The 22,677-nt window shown below is 42.5% G+C and overlaps 1 protein-coding gene across 50 annotated transcripts in view; it reads left to right on the top strand.

Annotated features, from left to right (window-relative positions):
• Positions 1–22,677, top strand: part of ABI3BP (ABI family member 3 binding protein) — a 433,553-nt gene that overhangs the window by 341,726 nt on the left and 69,150 nt on the right. For 49 of the 50 annotated variants that reach the window (XM_033942670.1, XM_033942663.1, XM_033942658.1 and 46 more), the window contains 5 exons: positions 4,091–4,138; positions 9,768–9,863; positions 19,371–19,475; positions 19,733–19,849; positions 20,811–20,879. In XM_033942670.1, coding sequence (XP_033798561.1) covers positions 4,091–4,138; positions 9,768–9,863; positions 19,371–19,475; positions 19,733–19,849; positions 20,811–20,879 — 435 coding nt within the window. The remainder of the gene's footprint in view (positions 1–4,090; positions 4,139–9,767; positions 9,864–19,370; positions 19,476–19,732; positions 19,850–20,810; positions 20,880–22,677) is intronic. The other variant, XM_033942662.1, reaches the window with a different exon arrangement.

Below are 22,677 nucleotides of genomic sequence, written 5' to 3' on the forward strand. Positions count from 1 at the left end.
AATGACTGCATTGATACTTAAACATGTGCACTCCCCTATACACCCCCAAAACCCTTTTTTACTGGCATATAAGTGGTTCCTGAAGCCATAAGGGCTATTGGGGTGGTAGATAAGTGGGTCTAGGGGATTCTGGAGGTGGTTTGGGGGGCTCACTGTGACCTATAAGGGAGCTATAGGGAGGAGAAGCCATGGCACCCTTTTTGTGAAGTTCACAGCAGTGCCCTGTAAGGTACCCCACTATTTATGTGCCATGTATGGGTGTTCAGTCCATCACTTTGCAGACCCCTCCCACGTCCAACAAGGCTTGTTCTAGGCATTTTAGACTTGGACAAAAAGTTGGACGAAACTGTGGTATAAAGATGGACGATTTAGCGACTTGGATGATCAGATCAGCAGGATGTATAATTAGTCGATTTTCGAAAGAAAAAAATTTTGGACGTATTTTTCGAAAATGTGTCTTAAGCTGTTTTTTACTTTGGACGACTTGCGAGATGGACGTAAACGGACTTAGACGTCCCTTTCGATTCTGCCCATCCATGTGTTTTATTCCTATAATGCATCTTGATTTTATCTAGGGCAGACTAGAAGGGCTATACAGAACTTTATCTACTGTCATCTACTGTGTTACTATGTAATATTAGGTACAGCGGAATATATAATGATGAGAAACAAATGCATGCAAAACAGCTGATTTCTACATAAATCAAATAACATGACATTCAATGAACACCACATGTTGTATTCCTGGAAAAGTATTACCAGATAAAAGTTGGCATTATGTTTTCATCCTATGACCATCGAGATGCAAAGCTGCTGCACAGTATTCCTGGGCAGCTTTTTCCCCAAAGCTCTTCCCTTTGTCTAGACCTCTCAATTCTGAACTCTCTATGGCCCTCCTTCCCCCAATGTTTCCCCATCCCCTACCCCCTACCCCCCACAGCCCCACCCCTTCCATAGCCAGTGACCTCCAGTACTAGTCTCACAGTATTACCACTAGCATTCAAGCTCCATAATCCCTAGCAGATGAGACTATCGCTAAGGGTTGCATCAGAAATATGGATATTGCTGAGAACTTCCACAAGCTGGAAGTGTTCAAGATTAAATTTTTGCACATGATTTCTTGGCTGCTCGCTGATCGACCATTGGTATAATGAAACCATTCAAGCAATTTACAATCTACTTTGGAAGAAAAGATAAGGAAATCACACCTCCGCTGGTTTAGCCATGTCTGCAGAATAGTAGCATCACAAATACCATGATGGTTACTCTGACCACCTGTCTGGAAAGTTGTAAAAAAGTGCTCAAAAAAAGACTTGAGATTAGAGAAAGTGGGCCTCTTCTCCCTCGAACAGAGGAGATTGAGAGGGGACATGATCGAAACATTCAAAGTACTGAAGGGAATAGACTTAGTAGATAAGGACAGGTTGTTCACCCTCTCGAGAGGGCACTCTCTAAAATTGAAAGGGGATAGATTCCGTACGAATGTAAGAAAGTTCTTCTTCACCCAGAGAGTGGTAGAAAACTGGAACACTCTTCCGGAGTCTATCGTAGGGGAAAACACCCTCCAGGGATTCAAGACAAAGTTAGACAAGTTCCTGCTGAACCAGAACGTACGCAGGTAGGGCTAGTCTCAGTTAGGGCACTGGTCTTTGACCAGAGGGCCACCGCGTGAGCGAACTGCTGGGCATGATAGACCACTGGGCTGACCCAGCAGCGGCAATTCTTATGGAGTTGAGGATTAGTCCAGTGTTTAGAGCCCCAAGCTGACAGCCAGGGCTGCTACTGCTACCTGAACCTTGAGCAAGTCACTTAACCCTCCATCACCTAAGGTACAAATGTACCTGATAAGTCCTCCAGGGAAAGGGAAATATCTAGGGGAAGATTCTCTATTTTAGCAGCTGATTATTAAAACGGCTCACCGTGGTCTTTTCTAAGCTTTCTAGCAGTCTCTGACTCTGCCATGCAAATGTAGTACAATGAGGTCATTAATATTAAATTGAGCACTCCAGGAGATTCTTTATCATCGCCGGGTGATTCACTAAACTTGCTGCAGTACATTTGCAGGCAAATTTTTCTGGCAGAGTCTGAGCTGTCGTAGCCTTACTTTCCTATCAGTGCCTGAGCGCTGATTGGCTCAGGCACTGACAGAAAAGTAAGGCTTGAAAGCTCAGACTCCCCCTCCCCCGCAAATTAAAAAAAAAAAAGAGACCCCCAAATTGAAGAACGGCGGGAGGGATGTCCACTCCCCTTAGGCCTAGTAGTGCCTAAGTCTTTCTTGACTTTGATGTTAGTTGCTGCTAGGCACCATGCGATAGGCACCTATCTTTTGCAGAATAGCACCTAAGAGGATAGGCATCTATCTCCCAATTATTAAAGCTCATAATTGAAGCCTATGTACTAATTAGGTTGCCTAACTTAGGTGCCTATTTATTTAGGCACCTGTTATAGAATTTCCCCCACAGTGTACAACTTGCTTGGTGGGTACATGTAAGGGGCATGCACAAGGGATGGGGCATGGGTGTGCACATTTATGCACAAGCCAATAGAGGTTCTCAATTGCAGCACTGAGAAAAAGGTCACAGAACACTGGAAGGAAAAGAACCTCAGAAACCCACTCAGAATCCGACACAAGGTAAACTAAGTCTGAGACTTACCGTGTTTCCCCGATGATAAGGCAGGGCCATCAAATAAGACAGCCCCCCCTTTTTAGAAAAAATTGTAAAATAAGGCACCCCCCCCCCCGCAAATAAGCCACCCACCGATACCTGCGCTTACCCGAATCGGGTGGTACGGTGGGTGACTCCGTGTGGTCCCTCCGTCTACTGCGGGGGTCGGCAACCCGCGGCTCCAGAGCCGCATGCGGCTCTTTTCCACCTTTGCCGTGGCTCCGGTAGTGTGTCACGCAGGCGTGCATCTTACAAGTCCGGCGTCGCGGCGGGAAATAGCCATGCTGAGTGAGCTCAGCACGTACACAGATGAAAGCCTTGCTTGCTGATTGGTCCGGCGGCCGTGCCGCCGGACCAATCAGCAAGCAAGGCTTTCATCTGTATAGTGCTGAGCTCACTGCTCAGCATGGCTATTTCCCGCCGCGACGCCAGACTTGTAAGATGCACGCCTGAAAAAGAAATCATCCTGGCCGGGGTCGGTGTCATGCTCCGGAGATCTACAGCCTTCCTATCTCCCTCTCCCTTCTACCTGCTTCCGGCCACATCCCCTGCTCCGCGGCTCTCTTCGGCAACTCAGCAGCAGCGATCGACACAAGCTTCTGACGTCGGGGCCTACCCTCTGCGAGTCCCGCTTGTTTCAACTTCCTTTTTCCACAAAGGCGGGACTCGTAGAGGGAAGGCCTCGATGTCGGTAGCTTGTCTTGATCACCGCTGCTGACAAGTTGCTGAAGAGAGCCGCGGAGCAGGGGGGTGTTGCCAGGTGCAGGTAGAAGGGAGAGGGCCAGATGCAGGACTCGTGGGTGAGGGAGCAGAAGAGAGAGAGAAAGGATAGAGATACAGAGGGGACATGAAAGGGTAAATAAGGCATCCCCCCGAAAATAAGCCCTAGAGCTTCCAAAAAAATAAGACAGTGTCTTACCATCGGGGAAACACGGTATTAGATCTGGCTTTCTATCATAGGTTCTGAAAAACTTTCCAGTTTTTTATGAGCCTATATCAATGCTGTGAAATTTAACCTAATAAACAGATAGTTCAAGCAGTGTTACCCCTAAACTGAACACCTCAAAAAGCATTGCTTTTCTTCATGGAAATTTGTCGTGACAAGATAATTAAGAGCTCCTTTTACTAAGGTGCGCTAGCGTTTTTAGCACACGCAGGATATTACCGCGCGCTACGTGGCTAGAACTAATGCCAGCTCAATGCTGGCATTAAGGTCTAGCCTGCGTGGCAATTCAGCGCGTGCTATTCCACACGTTATTGCCCTAACGCACCTTAGTAAAAGGAGCCCTAAATCTTAGCCGACACACCATCAAGGAGGAAATCAGAAAATGAAATAAACAAATAATGTTGGCTAGATTCCCTAGATCCAAAAATAAGCAGACAGTGGTCCATCTTATCTTAATACTTATTTCTGTGCCCGATAGGACCCGTTTCACCGATCTGGTTGGCGTCTTCTGGGGAATCACGGAAAGGTTTGTTTCATTACAGTGATCCTTCAGAGCAAATTTATTATAATTCACTCTTTCCCCTGCTGCATACGAGAACAGATCCACCAGCGACATTTGTTTATGAGGTTAAATTTCACATCATTGATATAGGGCTCCTTTTACTAAGGTGTTCTAGGGCTTTAATGCATGGAATAGCGCGTGCTACACTTTAACGCCAGCATTGAGCTGGCATTAGTTCTAGAAGCGTAGCGCGCGGTGCAGCACACGGTAATTTCCTGCGTGCGCTAAAAACGCTAGCGCATCTTAGTAAAAAGAACCCATAGTCTCATAAAAAACTGGAAGGTTTTTTCAGAACCCATGATAGAAAGCCGGAACCAATAAGTCTCAGCCTAAGTTTACCTTGTGTCGGATTCTGAGCAAGTTTCTGAGGTTCTTTTCCTTCCAGTGTTCTGTGACCTTTTTCTCAGTGCTGCGATTGAGAACCTCTGTTGGCTTGTGCAGTGTTTTATGTGGGGTTCTCTTTCCATCGCTAGTAGTACAGAGTGTGTACATTTATGTACCTAATTCACTAAAGTGCAACATTTACACGTGCCCACTTACACTTGCTATTAGCATGGTGTAAGTGAGAATGCTTAACTATAGGCATCTAAACTCCAACTTATGCTTATAGGGCTTGATTCTCGAAACACATGTCCTGATTGCAGGTGGCGGTAGGCATCCTACTGCTGCCTGGCAGCCAATCGGAATGCACCTTTAAAAAATAAAAGTCTCTGAGGCAGGATGCCTGTATTGTAGGCCTTTGTAGTGCGTCTACGGAGACGTGTACCCATGCTTAGGCACGCCCAATGTGGGACACAGTTGGGCAGGCTTAAGCATTGGTACACATCTCCGTAGACGTGAGACAGTCCCAGTACAGATCCCTGTAGCACAACATTTTCATCCTCCTCCATTGAGAAAAATGTCAATTTTAACTGTACCCTCTATTTTCTGTCCAATAATCAATTCCTAATCCACAACAGAACATTGCCTCCTAGCCCATGACTTTTTCATTTTCTCAGGAGTCCCTCATGAGGAAATTTGTCAAAAGCTTTCTGAAAATATAGATAAACTGTATCAACCAGTTAACCTTTATCCACTTGTTTATTCACACCTTCACAGAAATGAAGCAAATTGGTGAGGCATGACTTCCCTTGGCTGAACCCATGCTGATTCTGTCCCATTAAACCATGTTTGTCTGTGTTCCATAATTTTATTATTTATAATAGTTTTCACTATTGTGCCTGGCACTGACATCAGGCTTACCAATCTATAATTTCCCAGATCACTCCTGGATCCCTTTTTAAAACTCAGTTACATTTGCCACCCTCCCAATGTTCAGGCACTATGGACCATTTTAACAACAGTTTATAGATCATTAACAGCAGGTCCAGTGGCGTACCTAGGGTATGTGGCACCCGGGGCCCATCATTTTTTGACACCCCCCCCCCCCCATCTATATGAAAAATATGATTTTTAGTACCAATCTACATATCGCACCACAAGAGTGTACCTAGGAAAAGGCTGCATCTTAAACATTGCAGTGAGCACTAGAACACCAACACATACATTGTAAAACTAAACAAGCCAGATCCCGCACAGTCAATTGGTCCTGTAGTCAATGCCAACTGAAAACTATGTCTTTTTCAGAACACACAGAACAGAGATACACCCTCGCCCAAAATGGAATAATCACAAACTAAAAATAGAAATATGTAGACAAAAGTTAAACTGATCCGCCAAGAAACCAGACCCTGGATACAATGCAACACCACAAAAAACAGTAACACATGTCCTCTAATACAGTGCAAAATATAAAGACAGTAGATGTAAATTTGAAAAACCTGATACATAACAATCACCACTTTATAAATTAACAAATAAAAATAAAACAAATAATGAGAAATAAAAAAATACCATTTTATTGGACTAATCCCCGTAAGCTCGGTCCCCATCCCCGCAAACCACCTGATTCCATCCACACAAGCCTTGAATTGTTTATATTAAAGTATAAAAAGAAACAATATTCTGTACAATTGTCAATTTATAAATCAGCGTCTTCTCCCCACTCTCTTCCCCATTTCCCTTCAGCATCCTCAGCCCACTCTCTCTCCACTTTCCTTCAGCGCACACACATAAAAACAAGCAAGTAATTTTATATCATTTTCATTCTATTCATTCATAGAAATTAAAGTCTAGATAATGCCAGTCACATAACAAAACATGATTTTACAAAAATAATTCCCTGCAGTCAAGCCTACAAGGATTACTAGATGTCTTTCAGCAGTTCCCCTCCCTCCCTCCCCCTTACCTTTGTGGCCAAGTCAAAATGATCTACCAACAATAAAATTTTAAAAACACAAAGCACGCTGTACGCAGAGAAAATGTTAATTATCATTTATATTCCGCGGGTTTTCAAAGAGGTCAAGGCAGATGACTTTATGCAATGTCACCTCAGTAACAACTATACAAAAATAGACAAATATTCCCCCTCCCTTTTTACTAAACTGCGATAGCGGTTTTTAGCGTAGGGAGCTGCGCTGAATGCCCCACGCTGCTCTCGACGCTCATAGGCTCCCTGCGCTAAAAAACTCTATTGCGGTTTAGTAAAAGGGGGCCATAGTGCAAAATATAGACAGCATATATAAATTTTCAAAACGGACACATTTTGATCACTAAGTTGAAAATAAAATCATTTTTCCTACTTTTTTGTCTGGTGATTTCATGAGTCTCTGGTCCTTCTTCTGGTCCTTCTTCTTTCTCTCTCCCCCTGGCTCCCCTCTTTATTTCTGCCTTTCTTTCTCTCTCCTCCTGGCCCCCCTCTTTATTTCTGCCTTTCTTTCTCTCCCCTTGGTCCCCCTCTTTCTTTCTGCCTTTCTTTCTCTCTCCCCCTGGCCCTCCTCTTTCTTTCTGCCTTTCTTTCTCTCCCCCTTGACCCCCTCTTTATTTCTGCCTTTTTTTCTCTCCCCTTGGTCCCCCTCTTTCTTTCTGCCTTTCTTTCTCTCTCCCCCTGGCCCCCCCCCCTCTTTATTTTTTCCTTTCTTTCTCTCTCCCCCTAGCCCGCACAAAGCCAGCAGCCGATTTCTTCCTGCTCCTTCCCCGATGTCCTGAACTTCATCGGGCAGCAGCAGCATTCACAATTCACTGCTGTTGCCCGCTTCAGGCCTTCCTCTCTGTCGGGTCCTGTCTTCATGAAAACTGGAAGTAGGCAGGACCAGGCAGAGAACAAGGCCTGAAGCCGGCAACAGCAGCGAATTGTAAACGCTGCTGCTGCCCGAAGAAGGTAATGGAGCACCGAGGCAATCCGCTTCTCCCCCCTCCCAGCCGAACCCCCGCTGACCCTCCTATCTCCCCCCCCCCCCCCCGTGAACCTTTCCGACCTTCCCAGCGAGAGCAGCAAACCTCCTTCGCGGCTTTCTCCTCCCTCTGCCGCGTTACTGATGACGTCATCAGTGATGCGGCAGAGGGAGGATAAAGCCGACGCTACTGGAGGGAGGTTTGCTGCTTTCGCTGGGAGGGTCGGAAAGGTTCACTTGGGGGAGGAGAGATAGGATGGTCAGCGGGGTTTCGGCTGGGAGGGGGGAGAAGCGGTCTGCCTTGGTGCTCCAAGGCCTGGCGCCATTACCTTTTTCGATAATGGCGCCGATGCTGCTTTCGCTGGGAGGGTAGGAGCGCGATAGGGACCGGGCCAGCTGTGCACCCCCCCCCCTAAGGCGGCACCCGGGATGGACCTCCCCCTCGCCCCCCTTGGTACGCTACTGCCCTGGGGAAACAGCCTGCAACAAGATCGCGCGATGCCAGAGATCTTTGCCTGCTTCGGCTGTTTCCTCCGCCGCGGTCCCGCCCCTCCTCTGACATCAGAGGAGGGGCAGGACCGTGGCGGAGGAAACAGTCGAAGCAGGCAAAGATCTCTGGTATCGCGATCTTGCTGCAGGCTGTTTCCAGACGCGACACCCGGCGCAGGGGGGGGGGGAACTGGACCGGACCGGGAGCACCCCCTCAGGGCTTGGTACCCGGGGCGGACCGCCCCTCCCGCCCCCCCCCCTTGGTACGCCACTGAGCAGGTCATAAATTTCATGTTTGAGTTCTTTCAGTACCCTGGGGTGTATACCATCTGGTCCAGGTGATTTATCACTCTTTAACTTGTCAATTTGGCTCAGTAGTCTTCCAGGTTCACCGAGATTTCTTTTGGTTCCTCAGCATTATCACCCTTTAAAATTATTTCTGGTCCAGTAGGTCTCTTATATTTTCTTCCATAAAGACCAGTCTCTCTGCCATGGCCTTTCCTTCCCTGTGTGCCCCTTTTGCTCCTTCATGATTTAATGGTTCCATGGATTCCCTCACAGGCATTCTGCTTCTAATGTACCTGAAAACATTACTATTGTGAGATTTTACCTCTGTTGCAAGTGTCTTGCCTTATTTTCATTTAGCCTTCTTTATCAGTGCTTTGCATCTAACTTGCCAGTGCTTATGTTGATTCTTATTTTCTTCATTTGGATTCTTTTTCCAGTCTTTAAAAGATGTTATTTTGGCATTTTTAGATAGGATGTACCAAAAATCTGAAAGGTTGTATTATTGGGTAAACTTGGGTGTTTCTTACAAGTAACTGAATCCATATAATATCAAAATGGCCATGTATATACACAAAAGTACATTTTTTAATAAATGTTTAACTGTGGAGAATCACCTGTTAAGAACTACCAGTGCTGACAGAAGAAAGTCAGTTGAAATATGAACAGAGATTTCATTTTGAAATTCTAATGTGGTCTTTACCTAGAAAATGATACAGAGTGTGAGAGCAAATTTTTAAAGGAAACTCGATAGGGATTTTACCTTTTAAAAAAATATATATTTTATTGAACTACACTTGAAAATATGAATATAACCAGCAAAAAACTAGATTTCCCCTTTTAAAAATCAAGCTAAAGGTCTATTGGTATCTAGAGAGTTAAAGAAGTCTCTGCCCAAATAATGAAGCTGTTTGAAGGCTTCAGACCTGGTCTGTTGTACATGTTACTACATGATGATCAAGGGTGTCAAATGTTTGTCTTCAAGGGCCGCAATCCAGTTGAGTTTTCAAAATTTTCCTAATGAATATGCATGAGATCTATTTGCATGCACTGCTTTCATCGTAGGCTAATAGATCTCATGCATATTCATTAGGGAAATCCTGAAAACCCGACTGGTTTGCGGCCCTAGAGGACCAACATTTGACACCCCTGGGCTAGATGATGGAAGACCTTGATCAGGAGCTGCTGTGTTTTAGTTCCAGCAGGGAGAGCGGCTCAGCAAAAGAAGCCTGGCAGTGTAGACCTTTCCAAATTACCTCTCTAATATACGATAAATATGATTTTCTTACCACAATATAAAATACCTGGAAAGGTACCAATCTGATAGTTTTTCTTGACTGTTGTCAAAGGCATGGAATATGTATAGAAGAACTAAACAGTTACCAGAGTCTGCAAGCGGCACCTGTCTTAATTGGTGTTGAACTTGGAAATTAGACGGAAGACTTTAGCTTCTATAAATTGAGTTTATTTTTTGTTTATTATATTTTATCTTCTTAACTCATTATTACGTGCTCTACACCAGGTATGTTTCTTTCTTTCATCTTTAGATGGGCGGTTAGCAGGTCTTGACATCAGCAAACTTTTGGGTGTCAGCAGGAATACATCAATGGATCCCAACAATACCAGAAAAGGTCTGGTGTCAGGTACAGAACAACAATTAATGATAATTTTGTATAAATTAGAGCCCCCCCTTAGTTCCTTCAAAGTCAAATACACACCCTGAAACACCAGCTTCCTTTGGAATTGGAGTGGATGATAAACACCAGTAACACTTCAGTAACCGTCCAGGACATTATCTGTTAGCCATGTTTCACATTTGATATTATTACCTAATCAGTATGGTAACATTGTATACACTGCTCCCTCTAAGCTGAACAGGAGTCATCCAACTGTATTGCTGCCTGGGGGAGGGAAGGGTTAATATTGTGTTTTCAATGGCTAGAGATAGGCAGGTTCCTTCGGGTTGTGCAGACCTTGCCTGTCACTCACTATTTAAAATGTGATAGTGAAACAGCACCACCCACTGGCAGCACTGTAGGTAGAGGACTCCCACTCAGCTTAGAGCAGGAGTGTCAAAGTCCCTCCTCAAGGGCCACAATCCAGTTGGGTTTTCAGGATTTCCCCAATGAATATGCATGAGATCTATTAGCATACAATGAAAGCAGTGCATGTAAATAGATCCCATGTATATTCATTGGGGGAAATCCTGAAAACCCGACTGGATTGCGGCCCTCTAGGAGGGACTTTGATACCCCTGGCTTAGAGGGAACAGTGATTGTACACATGCGCTTAAGAAGAGTTGGCTCAATGTGAGACTTGTGGCCAGCAACTATGCAAGACATAAACAGCTATTATTGGTCATTTCTTCACCATATTCAAGCAGCTTTCATCTGCTTTTCTGAGACTTATGGGACTTGTAACCAAAGAATAGGCTCAAAAGGAGCAATCCTATAACTGGGCACCCACAGTTAAATGCCAGTTATGTGTATGAATGTACAGAATACCTGTACTTTCGGGGATAAGTGTTCACTTCCACATGTAAGTAGCAGCTAAGCACTATTCTGTAAGGACACATGTAAGTGCCATAGAGTGTAAATGCAAGGGGAGGGGCAGAGTTTGGATAAAGCTTAGGAGGGGCAGGGGATTGTGCTACCATTTACAAAGTCTGACAATTAAGTTTGCGAACTTGTCTCCATGCTCTTATGTTGGCAGCACTGTACAAATAACTCAGTAATGTTTCATAACCTTGGTATATCAGTGTCTCACAGCTGTGTTCATGTCAACATGTGGTGATGGCTTGCTTAGTGGCGTTCATTATTGTTGCATGTTTTTGTGTGTCATTGTGAGAGTTGGAGCTTGAATTAGAGCAACAAACAAACATTAAACTTTTTGTTAAACTTGGCAAGCATGGAATCAGGGACATGTTAGTCCAAGTTTATGGGGATAATGCCATGAAGAAAACGGTAGTGGGCAAATGGATTAAATGTTTTTCTGAGTGGAGGGAAAGCATCACGGATGAAGAAAGGTCAGGGCAGCCAGTAATGAGCAGAACTGATGAAAACATTGCAAAAATTCATTGAATTGTGCGTCAAAATTGTCGGTTGACTGTGAGAAGCATAGCAGACCGAGTAAACGTTGATAGAGAAACAGGAAAATCTTAACTGAAAATCTTGGCATGAGAAAGGTGCATACAAAAATGGTCCTGAAGGAGCTCACTGATGAACAAAAGCAAAGGAAAGTCGAAGTTTGCCATGACCTTTTGGAGAGGCAAGACAATGTTTTGGGCTGTGTTTTCACTGATGAAACATGGGTATACTACCAATATGACCCTTAAACAAAGCTCAAAGTGCACAATAGAAGTCAGCCAGTTTCTACAACCATAAAAAGTTCCACCAGTCCAAATCGAGTCAAAACGATGTTGCTAACCTTTTTTATATCAGAGGGATTGTTCATTAGGAATTTGAACCAACAAGACAAACAGTTAACCAAGTTTACTATTTGAAAGTGCTGAAAAGGCTGCGTGAAAAAAGTTAGATGAAAACAACCTGAACTTTTCACCAACAACTCATGGCTCTTGCCTCACAACAATGCACCACCTCACACGGCACTGTCTGTGAGGGAGATGTTAGCCAGAAAACAAATAACTGAATTGGAACACGCTCCCTGCTCACCTGATCTGGCCCCAATGACTTTTTCCTTTACCCAAAGATAAAGGAAATATTGAAAGGAAGAGATTTTGATGACATTCAAGACATCAAGGGTAATATGACAACAGCTCTATTGGCCATTCCAGAAAAAGAGTTCCAAAATTGCTTTGAAGGGTGAAATAGGCACTGGCGTTGGTGTATAGCTTCCCAAGGGAAGTACTTTGAAGGTGACTGTAGTGATTCTCAGCAATGAGGTTTGTAGCACTTTTTCTAGGATGAGTTTGCCAACTTAATTGTCAGACCTAAGAACATAAGAAGTTGCCTCCGCTGAGGCAGACCAGAGGTCCATCTCGCCCAGCGGTCCGCTCCCGCGGCGGCCCATCAGGCCCACTGCCTGAACAGTGGTTTCTGACTAATTACCTCTAAATCCTATCCCTATAACCTTACCTCTACTCTTATCTGTACCCCTCTATCCCTTTGTCCTCCAGGTACCTGTCCAGACCTTCTTTGAAGCCCTGTAGCGTGCTTCTTCTTATCACATCCTCTGGTAGCGCGTTCCATGTATCCACCACCCTCTGGGTGAAAAAGAATTTCCTGGCGTTTGTTCTAAACCTCTCCCCTTTCAGTTTCTCTGAGTGTCCCCTGTAAGCAGCATGCATGTCTTGCCACATTTGGGTGCCCTCAGTTTCATCAAGTCTATGGTTGGAGTAACTGCATGTGCCCAGATTTTAGGAGTTCTAATGCAGGGTTACCCTAGTATTCTATAATAAAATCTGAGTACCCAGATGCTGTTATCAAATAGGCTCTCACCCTGTGGCATTGGAGCATCTAAAAGTAGGCACCCACTTATAGAATTTTCTCCAAAGAGTAATTTTATAGCAAGGTAACAGTTAATAGGACAGGAAGGTACCTATTTTTAGCCTACTTTATAAAGTAACACGGGCAACTTCATACCTTTATAAATACTAACCCAGCTCCTGCAGATATAGGTTATGAGCACTGACTTCTATGCCTGCTTGGAAGCAAGTGTAAATGTTCAGGCATAAATTGTGACTCCGCTCAAACTCTTCATCTGAACATGTTTACTGTACAAGAGCGCACAAAGATATACTAGGCATACTTTTTGGCTTGCTCTAATTTTACAAGAGACCTTTTATGCAAATAAATCAAAATTGCATATGCAAAACAAGATGTATAAAATTAACTCCAAAGAGTAGCAGAATCCTATTTAACATAAATGGACAAGATTCCAAAATCATATGGCAATTAGAAAGTTAATTTTACAGTTTTATGACAAAATGCTGCAGTTCTCTTTAAAACATACCTGTTTCAGACCACTTGTGAATCTGGGCTCAAGAAAAAAAAAAAAAAGGAAAAATGTAACAATATATTCACAAGGATTTGTATTCTTTCCAACACAATAGATGTTGAAAAGAAAAAAAAAAAAAGCCAAGAATGTCTCTATCAGTCCATCTCTGTCTAGACATAAAATAATTCTCCAAGAATGTAATAGAAAGGAACCAATTTTGGCATTGGGGAAAATGGCAGTGAGTTTGAAAATGGGCCAGATTAGTCTGAGGGTTCCAGAGAAATAAACTCCTCAAAAAATGGCCCAATATATTTCTATGGGGAAGAAGTTCCACTTTTTGCAGAATAGAAACTTGGATACACTGAAGATAGCAGTTAGAAAAATGCTCCTTTCAAACTGCCTCTCCACTCCTCTCTACCCTCCTGTTAACATACACATACAAGCAAAACACAAATACAAACATCTATCCAAAAAGATGCACATACATATAGATACACATACATAGAGCAGTAGGAAATAATTCCAAAAAACATGCTCCACATACATTTTCAACCACCCTCTCCCCATGCCGCCATACCTTTAACTCTGCTGGGCTGTCTCTTAGTGTTGAGTCCTTGAGCTCTTGCAGCATATACATTAATTAAGTGGCTCCTGAACTGTATTACCTGTGACTGATCTTTTGACATCTTATCCTCAAGACTCCACTGTTGTGTGCACTCCCTTCGTCGTTGAGGCCTTCTTTGGGCTTCTTCTTCACTGTCTCTTAGTGATTCAGATATGTTTTTCATTTTCTGTGTTGTAAATTCTACTATGAAATCTAGTGATTTGAACCATATAGTGTTCTTAATCTGCAACAGAGTAGAGATCCCTAAGGATGTGGAGGGTGAGGAGGAACCTAACAAAGTTTGAATGGTCAAGAATTTGGAAGCTAAGATTTATTGTTAAAAATGCAGGTTATGCATTTGGGCTACAAAAACCTGAGGAAGCAGTACAGTTAGCAGGGATCTCAAAGTCCCTCCTTGAGGGCCGCAATCCAGTCAGGTTTTCAGGATTTCCCCAATGAATATGCATTGAAAGCAGTGCATGCACATATATCTCATGCATATTCATTGGGGAAATCCTGAAAACCCGACTGGATTGCGGCCCTCAAGGAGGGACTTTGAGACCCCTGGTTTAGAGGGAGATCTATGCAGTGATCTTAAGATGGCTAAACAGGTAGAAAAGGCAACAGCAAAAGCTAGAAAGATGCTTGGATGCATAGGGAGAGGAAAAAGTTTTTGATAATACCTCTGTATAAGTCTCTGGTGAGACTTCATTTAGAGTACTGTGTATAGTTCTGGAAAAAATATATAAACAGGATGGAGCAGGTACAAAGAATGGCTGCTAAAATGGTAAATAGTCTTCATCATAAAGTGTATGGAGATAGACTTAAAGATCTCAATATGTATACTTTGGAAGAAAGACAAGAGGGGAAATATGATAGAAACATTTAAATGCATCTGTGGCATAAACTCGTGGAGGGGCATAATCGAAAAGAACATCTAAGTCCGTTTTCGTCCAAGTCGCAAGTCGTCCAAAGTAAAAAATAGTTTAGGACACATTTTTGAAAAATACGTCCAAATTTTTTTTCGTTTTGAAAATCGTCTAACTATACGTCCTGCCGATCTGATCGTCCAAGTTGCTAAATCATCAATCTTTATATCACATTTTCATCCAAGTCAAAAACAGCTAGAACAAGCCCTGTTGGACTTGGGAGGGGTCTGCAAAGTGATGGACTGAACACCCAGACATGGCACCTAAATAGTGGGATACCTTACAGGGCACTGATGTGAACTTCACAAAAAGGGTGCCATGTCATCAACTCACTACAGCTCCCATATAGGTCACGGTGAGCCCCCCAAACCACCTCCAGAATCCTCTAGACCAACTTATCTAAAACCCTAATATCCCTTATGGCAGCAGGAGCCACTTATATGCCAGTACAAAAGGGTTTTGGGGGTGTATAGGGGAGTGCACAAGTTTCAGTATCAATGCAGTGATTACAGGGGCTTATGGGCATGGGGCTTCCTCTCTATGGGTCCCTAACCCACCCCCAAGACGACTTAAGCTGCCTCTGTGCAGGACGACTAGGCTTTCCTATGCCAGGCTGCCAGGTGATGATGTTCTGGAGGCTGAATTTTACAGGTGTGATTAGGATTTTTATGAGGTTGGGGGGGTCAGTGATCACTGGGATAGTGTGTGTGGGGTCTGCATTATGTTTTTGCAGAGCTTATCTGGTGACTTTAGGTGGGTTTTTGTGACTTAGACCATGTTTTAAATGGTCTGTCACAACGTCCAAGTTCCGTCTAGGCTCTGTTGTAAAACTTTCGGTTATACATGCTGTACGACTAAGTCTAAGCCTGCCCACGTCCCACCCAAATCCCGCCCTCGACACTACTCCTGAAACACCCCGTTTAGCTATGGTTGTTCAGTGGCACTATGAAGGCCTAGGTCGTTTAGAAATACTTCCAAAACCCAGTTTGATTATCGGCACTTGGACATCTTTCGTTTATGATCGTCCAAGTGCCGACTTAGGCCGGTTTTGGGATGTTTTTCTCTTTCGATTGTGAGCCCAAGTTTTTCTCTTTCGATTGTGAGCCCCAAAAGATGTAACAGTGTCTGGATGAACACAAGAAAATTTGTTAACACATTTTTAGTGTGGTCATTCTTCAACTCTCATTTACAAATATCTTCAATACTCATTTACAAATAGCGGATCCGCCAGGATTCCTGAGAAAGGAATATTTGGCTGAAATATGGACCGTGTTGGGTCCTCTCTGTTTAACTACCAACTAATTGGATGACGTTATATTAGATGATTGCTTGATACAGCAACTAGACTGTGTCAATAAAATTTCTTGGGTTGATCCAGACACTGGTTTGTATTTTTCCCACTGTTGTGGCATTTACTTCACCTTGTGTGTGATTCTTTGACCCCTTTTTTTGCTTGTCTGTAAAAATGCACTGGATGCGAGTCTCTTTAAAAGGAAACTCTGGAATGAGGGAGCATAGAATGAATGTGAAAGGGACAGACTCAATAGTAACCTAAGAAAATACTTCTTCGTGGAAAGAGTGGTGAATTCATGTAACAGCCTCCCAGTGGAGGTGATGGACGTGAAGCCTATATCTGAATTCAAGAAAACTTGGAACAAGTACGGTACCTAAGATCTCTAAGCAAGATGAAGGGATTTTACATGTTATGGAAGGACAGACAGATCACATAGAGCCCGATATTCATACTGCGAGAGGCAGCCCAGCTACCTTCCGAGATCTGCGACAATACTGGATAGTGACACTGTTGTTAAATTGTAAAATCCATCCTTTTAAATATGTTTTATTATTACCTTCAGACCAACAGAATATTTGAATGCAGCTCCATTCAAACCACCCACTGCTCTTTCCTCTATGTCAGAGACACAGAGGCAACACACAAATACACACATGTAACACAGACATATGTACAGCTATGCATATACACACAGATAGGTTCAAAAGAATTCCATGAGTCAAGATCAGGTCTAGGCTGAGTACTTTGATGGGGGGGGGGGGTTCAATCAAGCAACACAGAAACACTTATAGCATTTGTAGGACATATGATAACACTCAGACAAGTGGCTGAATTGGTTAGAGACCTCTGAACTTTAATACAGCAGAACATCCCAGTTTTTTCATTGCCGCTGTTTATCTACTCAATTCTTATGATGCTCACAAAAAGGCGGTGCTAAAAAGAAGTGGTAAAAAAAGCTAGGTAAAATGGCAGAAAGATTCAAATTATATTCTTATATAGGCAGCTGGGCAGACTGGATGAGCCATTTGGTTTTACGTTGACATTATCTACTGTATTGCAACCTAGAAAGTAGAAGAAATCACAGGTAGAAGGGAAGTGAGCAGGTGGTGTGAAAAGAAAGAATTAGCATATGAGAGAATAGGAGACAACAGTCATAAACTCGTCCTGTTCACCTCAAAGCCAGTCATAAGGCATATGGGACAGACTTAAAGATCTCAATATGTATACTGTGGAGGAAAGGAGAGAGAGGGGAGATATGATAGAGACGTTTAAAAATAAATACAAATGCAATCATCAAAAATTGTTAACCTAGTGGTGGAAATACCCAATGGAAAGTGCATTTACAATAGGTGGAGAAAAAGCCTCAACTTATCAACATTATAGCCAGTCCTGCTCTGTATCATAGGCAAAAGACTCCACACTTTTCAAAACGGGACCAAAGCCACCACTGTGCACAGGGAGCCAGAAAAAGAACAAAACAGTTCACTTATCTTCTGCCGATGGCAACAGCAGCAGCGAGTAGAACTTCCTGCTATAGCACTTCTCATGCTGACGTTTAAATACCTACGGGGATGTAAATGCAAATGAGTCGAGTCTCTGTCATATGAAAGGAAGCTCTGGAATGAGAGGGCATAAGATGAAGTTAAGAGGTGATAGGCTCTGGAGTAATCTAATGAAATACTTTTTTACAGAAAGGGTGGTAGTGCATGGAACAGTCTTCCGGAAGACCTTAGCAAATTGGAAGACTGGGCATCGAAGTAGCAGATGAAATTTAATGTGGACAAATGCAAAGTGATGCACATTGGGAAGAATAACCCGAATCACGGTTACCGGATGCTAGGGTCCACCTTGGGGGTTAGTGCCCAAGAAAAGGATCTGGGTGTTGTTGTAGACAACCGTCCAATGTGCGGCGGAAGCCAAAAAAAGCAAACAGGATGCTAGGAAATATTTTAAAAGGGATGGTTAACAAGACTAGGAATGTTATAATGCCCCTATATCACTCCATGGTGCGAACTCATCTGGAGTACTGCATTTAATTCTGGTCTCCTTATCTCAAGAAAGATATAGCGGCACTAGAAAAGGTTCAAAGAAGAGCAATCAAAATGATAAAGGGGATGGAACGCCTCTCATATGAGGAAAGACTAAAAAGATTAGGGCTCTTCAGCTTGGAAAAGAGACGACTGAGGGGAGATATGATTGAAGTCTACAAAATCCTGAGTGGAGTAGAACGGGTACAAATGGATTGATTTTTCACTCAGTCAAAAATTACAATGAAGTTACAGGGAAATACACAGGCCTTCACTTAAAAGGAACAATTCTAGCAAAGTCAATTTATTATACTTAATCGGAATCTTGATTGGAAAATCCAACTGTCCAACAATTTACAATTACTCTTTCCATGAGCACAGAAATTGGTAAAAGTTTTTAAATATAACCAGTTTGAAGATCCCTTCAATGTGTTTTGCAAACTCCTTCAGTACTCGTGGTGAACCATTTTGAGTCTCACCCTCTTCCCTCAGCCCAGGTCCACACTATCTTCCAGCCAACTTAAACATTCCACACAGACTCTGCACATTTTCGCTGCTGGGGGGGGAAGGTTATTGGGGAGGAATATCAGCACAGGGGGGGGGCTTTTTGCTTTTTTTTATGGGGCATCTGTGCCATTAAAAAAAGAAGCCCTAACAGCAGTGACAGGAGGCTGCTTCCCCGGTCACTGCTGTTATGGCTCTGCACATGTGTCAATCGCTCACTGAGCGACCGATCTGTCAGATTTGCCTGCAAATGATTTGCACCTCTGTTCCCTAGTGGGGTTGTGTTCTTTAATGATTTACAGACACAGTGGTTCCAATCAAGCATAGATCTGAGTCCACTTGTATTGCACAAGGCTTTTTCCAGTTTTGAAATATTATTGAGGAGGTTTTTTATGCCAGTGATTTAACTGTACCACAGTAAATCTCCACCTGTTTTTTCAACCTGAGCTATTGGTTTGGTGGAGGAGGGGATCTGAGGCTTTTTCCTCCTCTGGATAATTTTCAAGGAAAAAGCAGTGTTGAAGTTCTAATTGTGGGCCATCCAGCTTTGTATTTGGACCCCTGTAACTGTATTAACATATATTATTCTCTCAAGAAAGGAATCTATTGGTTTTCCATGAGGTATTGCACTGTGCTGAAAACCAGATCGAAAGTGTAGTTTTGTATTATTTGGGTGTTCGAAGGGCTTGTGTTGGATTTGCCTTTGATACCTTTGAACATATTACATCTTAACTACCTCTGAAATATAGACATTCCACATCTATAGGCTTTATCATTTTTTAGACTATTTTAATGGCCTAATTAATCACTTAATCAGGGTTTTCTGTATCATTCAGGGCCTTCACCATCCCAGCGTGTGTTCCTATCGCCGACACGACATACCTATACACGAAGAAGACCTTATCCTTTCAACAACATGACTGGTAGGCCAGGAGGTCCAGGTACGGTATGATAACTTTGACATTATAATTATCTATTGCCATATATTTCAAAGTAATACTGCACATCTGAATTTAAAAAAAGGCAGCAGTGAAGCACTAGCATCATATATTATAAATTGGTGGTAAAGTTCAGAGCCTTAAGAACAAACGCAGTTGCAAAGAACTCTGGCAGATGCTACATTCTGTTTTACTATAATTGACAATGCTGAGCATGTGTGTGTGAAGAAAACAATGCTTCACCTTTTTATTACTATTAGGGACTGTCATGCCACGCATTATGAGATTTACAGCCAAGCCGACCCAGTTCTCTGTGGCTCGGAGGACCCAGATGCCAAAAAAGCAACCAACCTTTCCAACATCTGAGTTGGAGGATGGTAAGTATGCAGCAGCAGCCTGTATTGTCACTGTTTCCTTAGGCAGAGATACATGCTACAAATAGAAACCCACACATTGTGGTCTGCAGTGTTTGGTGAATTAGATTTATATTTGGTGCAAATAGGCTGCACCTGATGGTTAGCCATGATAGATCTTGCATTCAATAGAAAGAAACTGAATATTTTTGTTCATTTGGAAGAATACCGTTGCGGACAGCGATAAAAAAACTAACACAGCTTCATAAAAGGGGGCCTTTATGATTAGCTTTTGAAGGTAACCCCTTCTTCCTCAGATCAGAAATATGCAAATGTTGACAAGTATATCAGTATATGTAAAGGAAACATGAAAGCATTCCAATGACAGTCTCACAGGAAGAGGGAGGGATGGGTAGGTAGGAGACAAAGGGATGACAAAGTAGTTCAGATTCCTTTCTAGTGTGAAAGAAAACCAAGGTCTAAAATCCTGCATGCGCTAAAAACACTATCGCAGCTTAGTAAAAGGAGCCCTTAGGATGCTAGAAATGAAATAAGGGCAACACTGTTGGAAAATTTAGACTATCTATTCTTTGATTCTGGCGCTTTCCATATCTCAGTTTTATGTTTTCTAGCCAAATTCCGGTCAGGATGAAATCAAGAGTGGCAGAAGCTGCAAATTTGTTATTGTCTCATTAGAAGGCACTTGGAAACTAGGGCATTTTACCACATCTCTATGTATTTTTTTTTTTAATATAATGTAGTTAATTTCCCTTCTGTCCTGTAGTGAGTATTGTTTATTGTTTGTATGTAAATGTCTTCGTCAACAAATTAATTTATTTTAACTCTGTATGTACACAAGTTCAAGTTTAATAAAATTTGATAAAATCGCAATTTCAAAGATTATTAGATAGGCAGTATATCTCATTAAAATTATACTTGAAACTTGCTTCTTTTACTTCAGTTGTGAAAGTCTTGTATTTTTCAGCTAATGATACCATCTTCAATCCTAAACCCATATCGGAGCTTGATCCGCAGGGCAAACCAAGGTTTACAGGTAAGTCTAGAACAGTTTAGGCTTTTCACTTTCTCTAAAAATAATCAGGCTGATATTCAGCCAGTGCCATCATCACATTAAGTGCCATTCCTGTTACTAAACTTACCCTCCTTTTACCAAGCTGCAGCAGAGGTTTCTACCACGGCCCAGAGCACTAAGGCCCAAATTCTGTAACCAGTGCCTAAAGTTAGGCGCCTGTTTCGGAGGCACCCAACTAGGCAGGCGCCTATCTAAATTGGAGAACAAGCTCAATTAAGCTTTTTAATCAGCACTGATTAAATATAAGCTCCTATCATGAAAGCACAATTTTTTAGGAAGCGCCACTAAAACTTTAGGCGGCCTTTGAAAAAATAGGCACTATGCAGGTTAGGCGTGGGCGTGGCTATGTGTTAGGTGCCTTTTTACACAATCCCTTCTCTTAAGCGAGCTTAAGGGCTTGCATGGGCACCTAACTTTTAGTTGTGCCTAGAACTGTCCTATTTATTGGACGCCTCTAAAATAGGTGCCCAAATAGGTGCCACTCAATGCGATTCACTAAACAGCACCCAATTTTACTTGAATCGTGCTGAACAGTGCCTAATTAGCGCCTAACTTTTGGGCGCTTCTTATAGAATTTGCCCTTAAATGCTCCAACGCTCATAGAATTCCTAAGAGCATCAGAGCATTTAGCGCTCTAGGCCAGGGTAGAAACCTCTACCACGGCTTAGTGAAAGAGGACCTTAATATATATTCCAGCACCATTTTCCTTATAGGTTATGGCACCAAAAGTACATAATGAGCAGTATATCCCACAACAAAAAGGAAAAAACAACCCCCTGTGTAGTAATATAGACTAAGAAAAGGAGTGGGGAAGGGACACAGTCAACCAACTGTAAGGATAACTAATTTACAAATAGTTAAAACATATATAACATATACACAAAATAGCAAGCCTAACAGAGAGTCCTTTGATCCTTTTTGTACTGGACCCCAACACAGTCCGTGTTTCGTCTTGAACAGCCTTCCTCAGGGGTATATAACTGAAGTCCAGTAGATGGCGCCAAAGTACAGGTTATAAAACCAAGAAGGAATGCTCTCAATGCACAGTTTGGAGCCTGCTGTTTAACGTGGTTCCAAACGCTGCTAACTTCCACATGAACCTGCACAGGTCCAAACTAAACACCTATTTGTTTTGAACAGGCCAGATTTAATTTGCGAGGCAAAGGGGGGCACCTATCTGACTTGCCTGGAGTCTTCCTTTTATGGAGCCCTCTTACCTCTACGCTATTCATTACATTCTGACTTATATTCTGCTAAAGCCCTTACGAGTTCATGGTGGATAACAATATATTTCTATTATTGGGAACAAACCCAGTTAAACATAACGCAATAACAAATATTCAAATAGAACATTAATAGTAGAAGATGATAAATTTCAAGATAAATTTTTTTTAAAATAAGAATGTCTTTAAAAGTTTTCTAAAAACATTATATTGACCTACTGATTTTATTAAAATAAGAAGATAATTCCAAATTAACCCCCCCCCCCCTTTTATAAAACCATGCAAGAGGTTTTTAGCGCCAGCCGGCACGCTGAATTCTTTGTGCTACTCCACCCAGTATGGTAATTCTTATGGTCTTATTTTTAATTTCTGAATAAGTCAGCTACAGATACTGCAAACCTAACATATCAAGAGAAAGATATTCAGATACCTTTAAGATCATTGACTTGTCTATATAAGTCATTCAATATCCATACAATAACTAGATAGACTGCTGCTGAATTTTGGCCTTATAGATTTTTATTTCTGCTTTTTAG

The sequence above is a fragment of the Geotrypetes seraphini genome, chromosome 4 (assembly GCF_902459505.1).
Source record: "Geotrypetes seraphini chromosome 4, aGeoSer1.1, whole genome shotgun sequence".
Classification (NCBI taxonomy): Eukaryota; Metazoa; Chordata; class Amphibia; order Gymnophiona; family Dermophiidae; genus Geotrypetes; species Geotrypetes seraphini.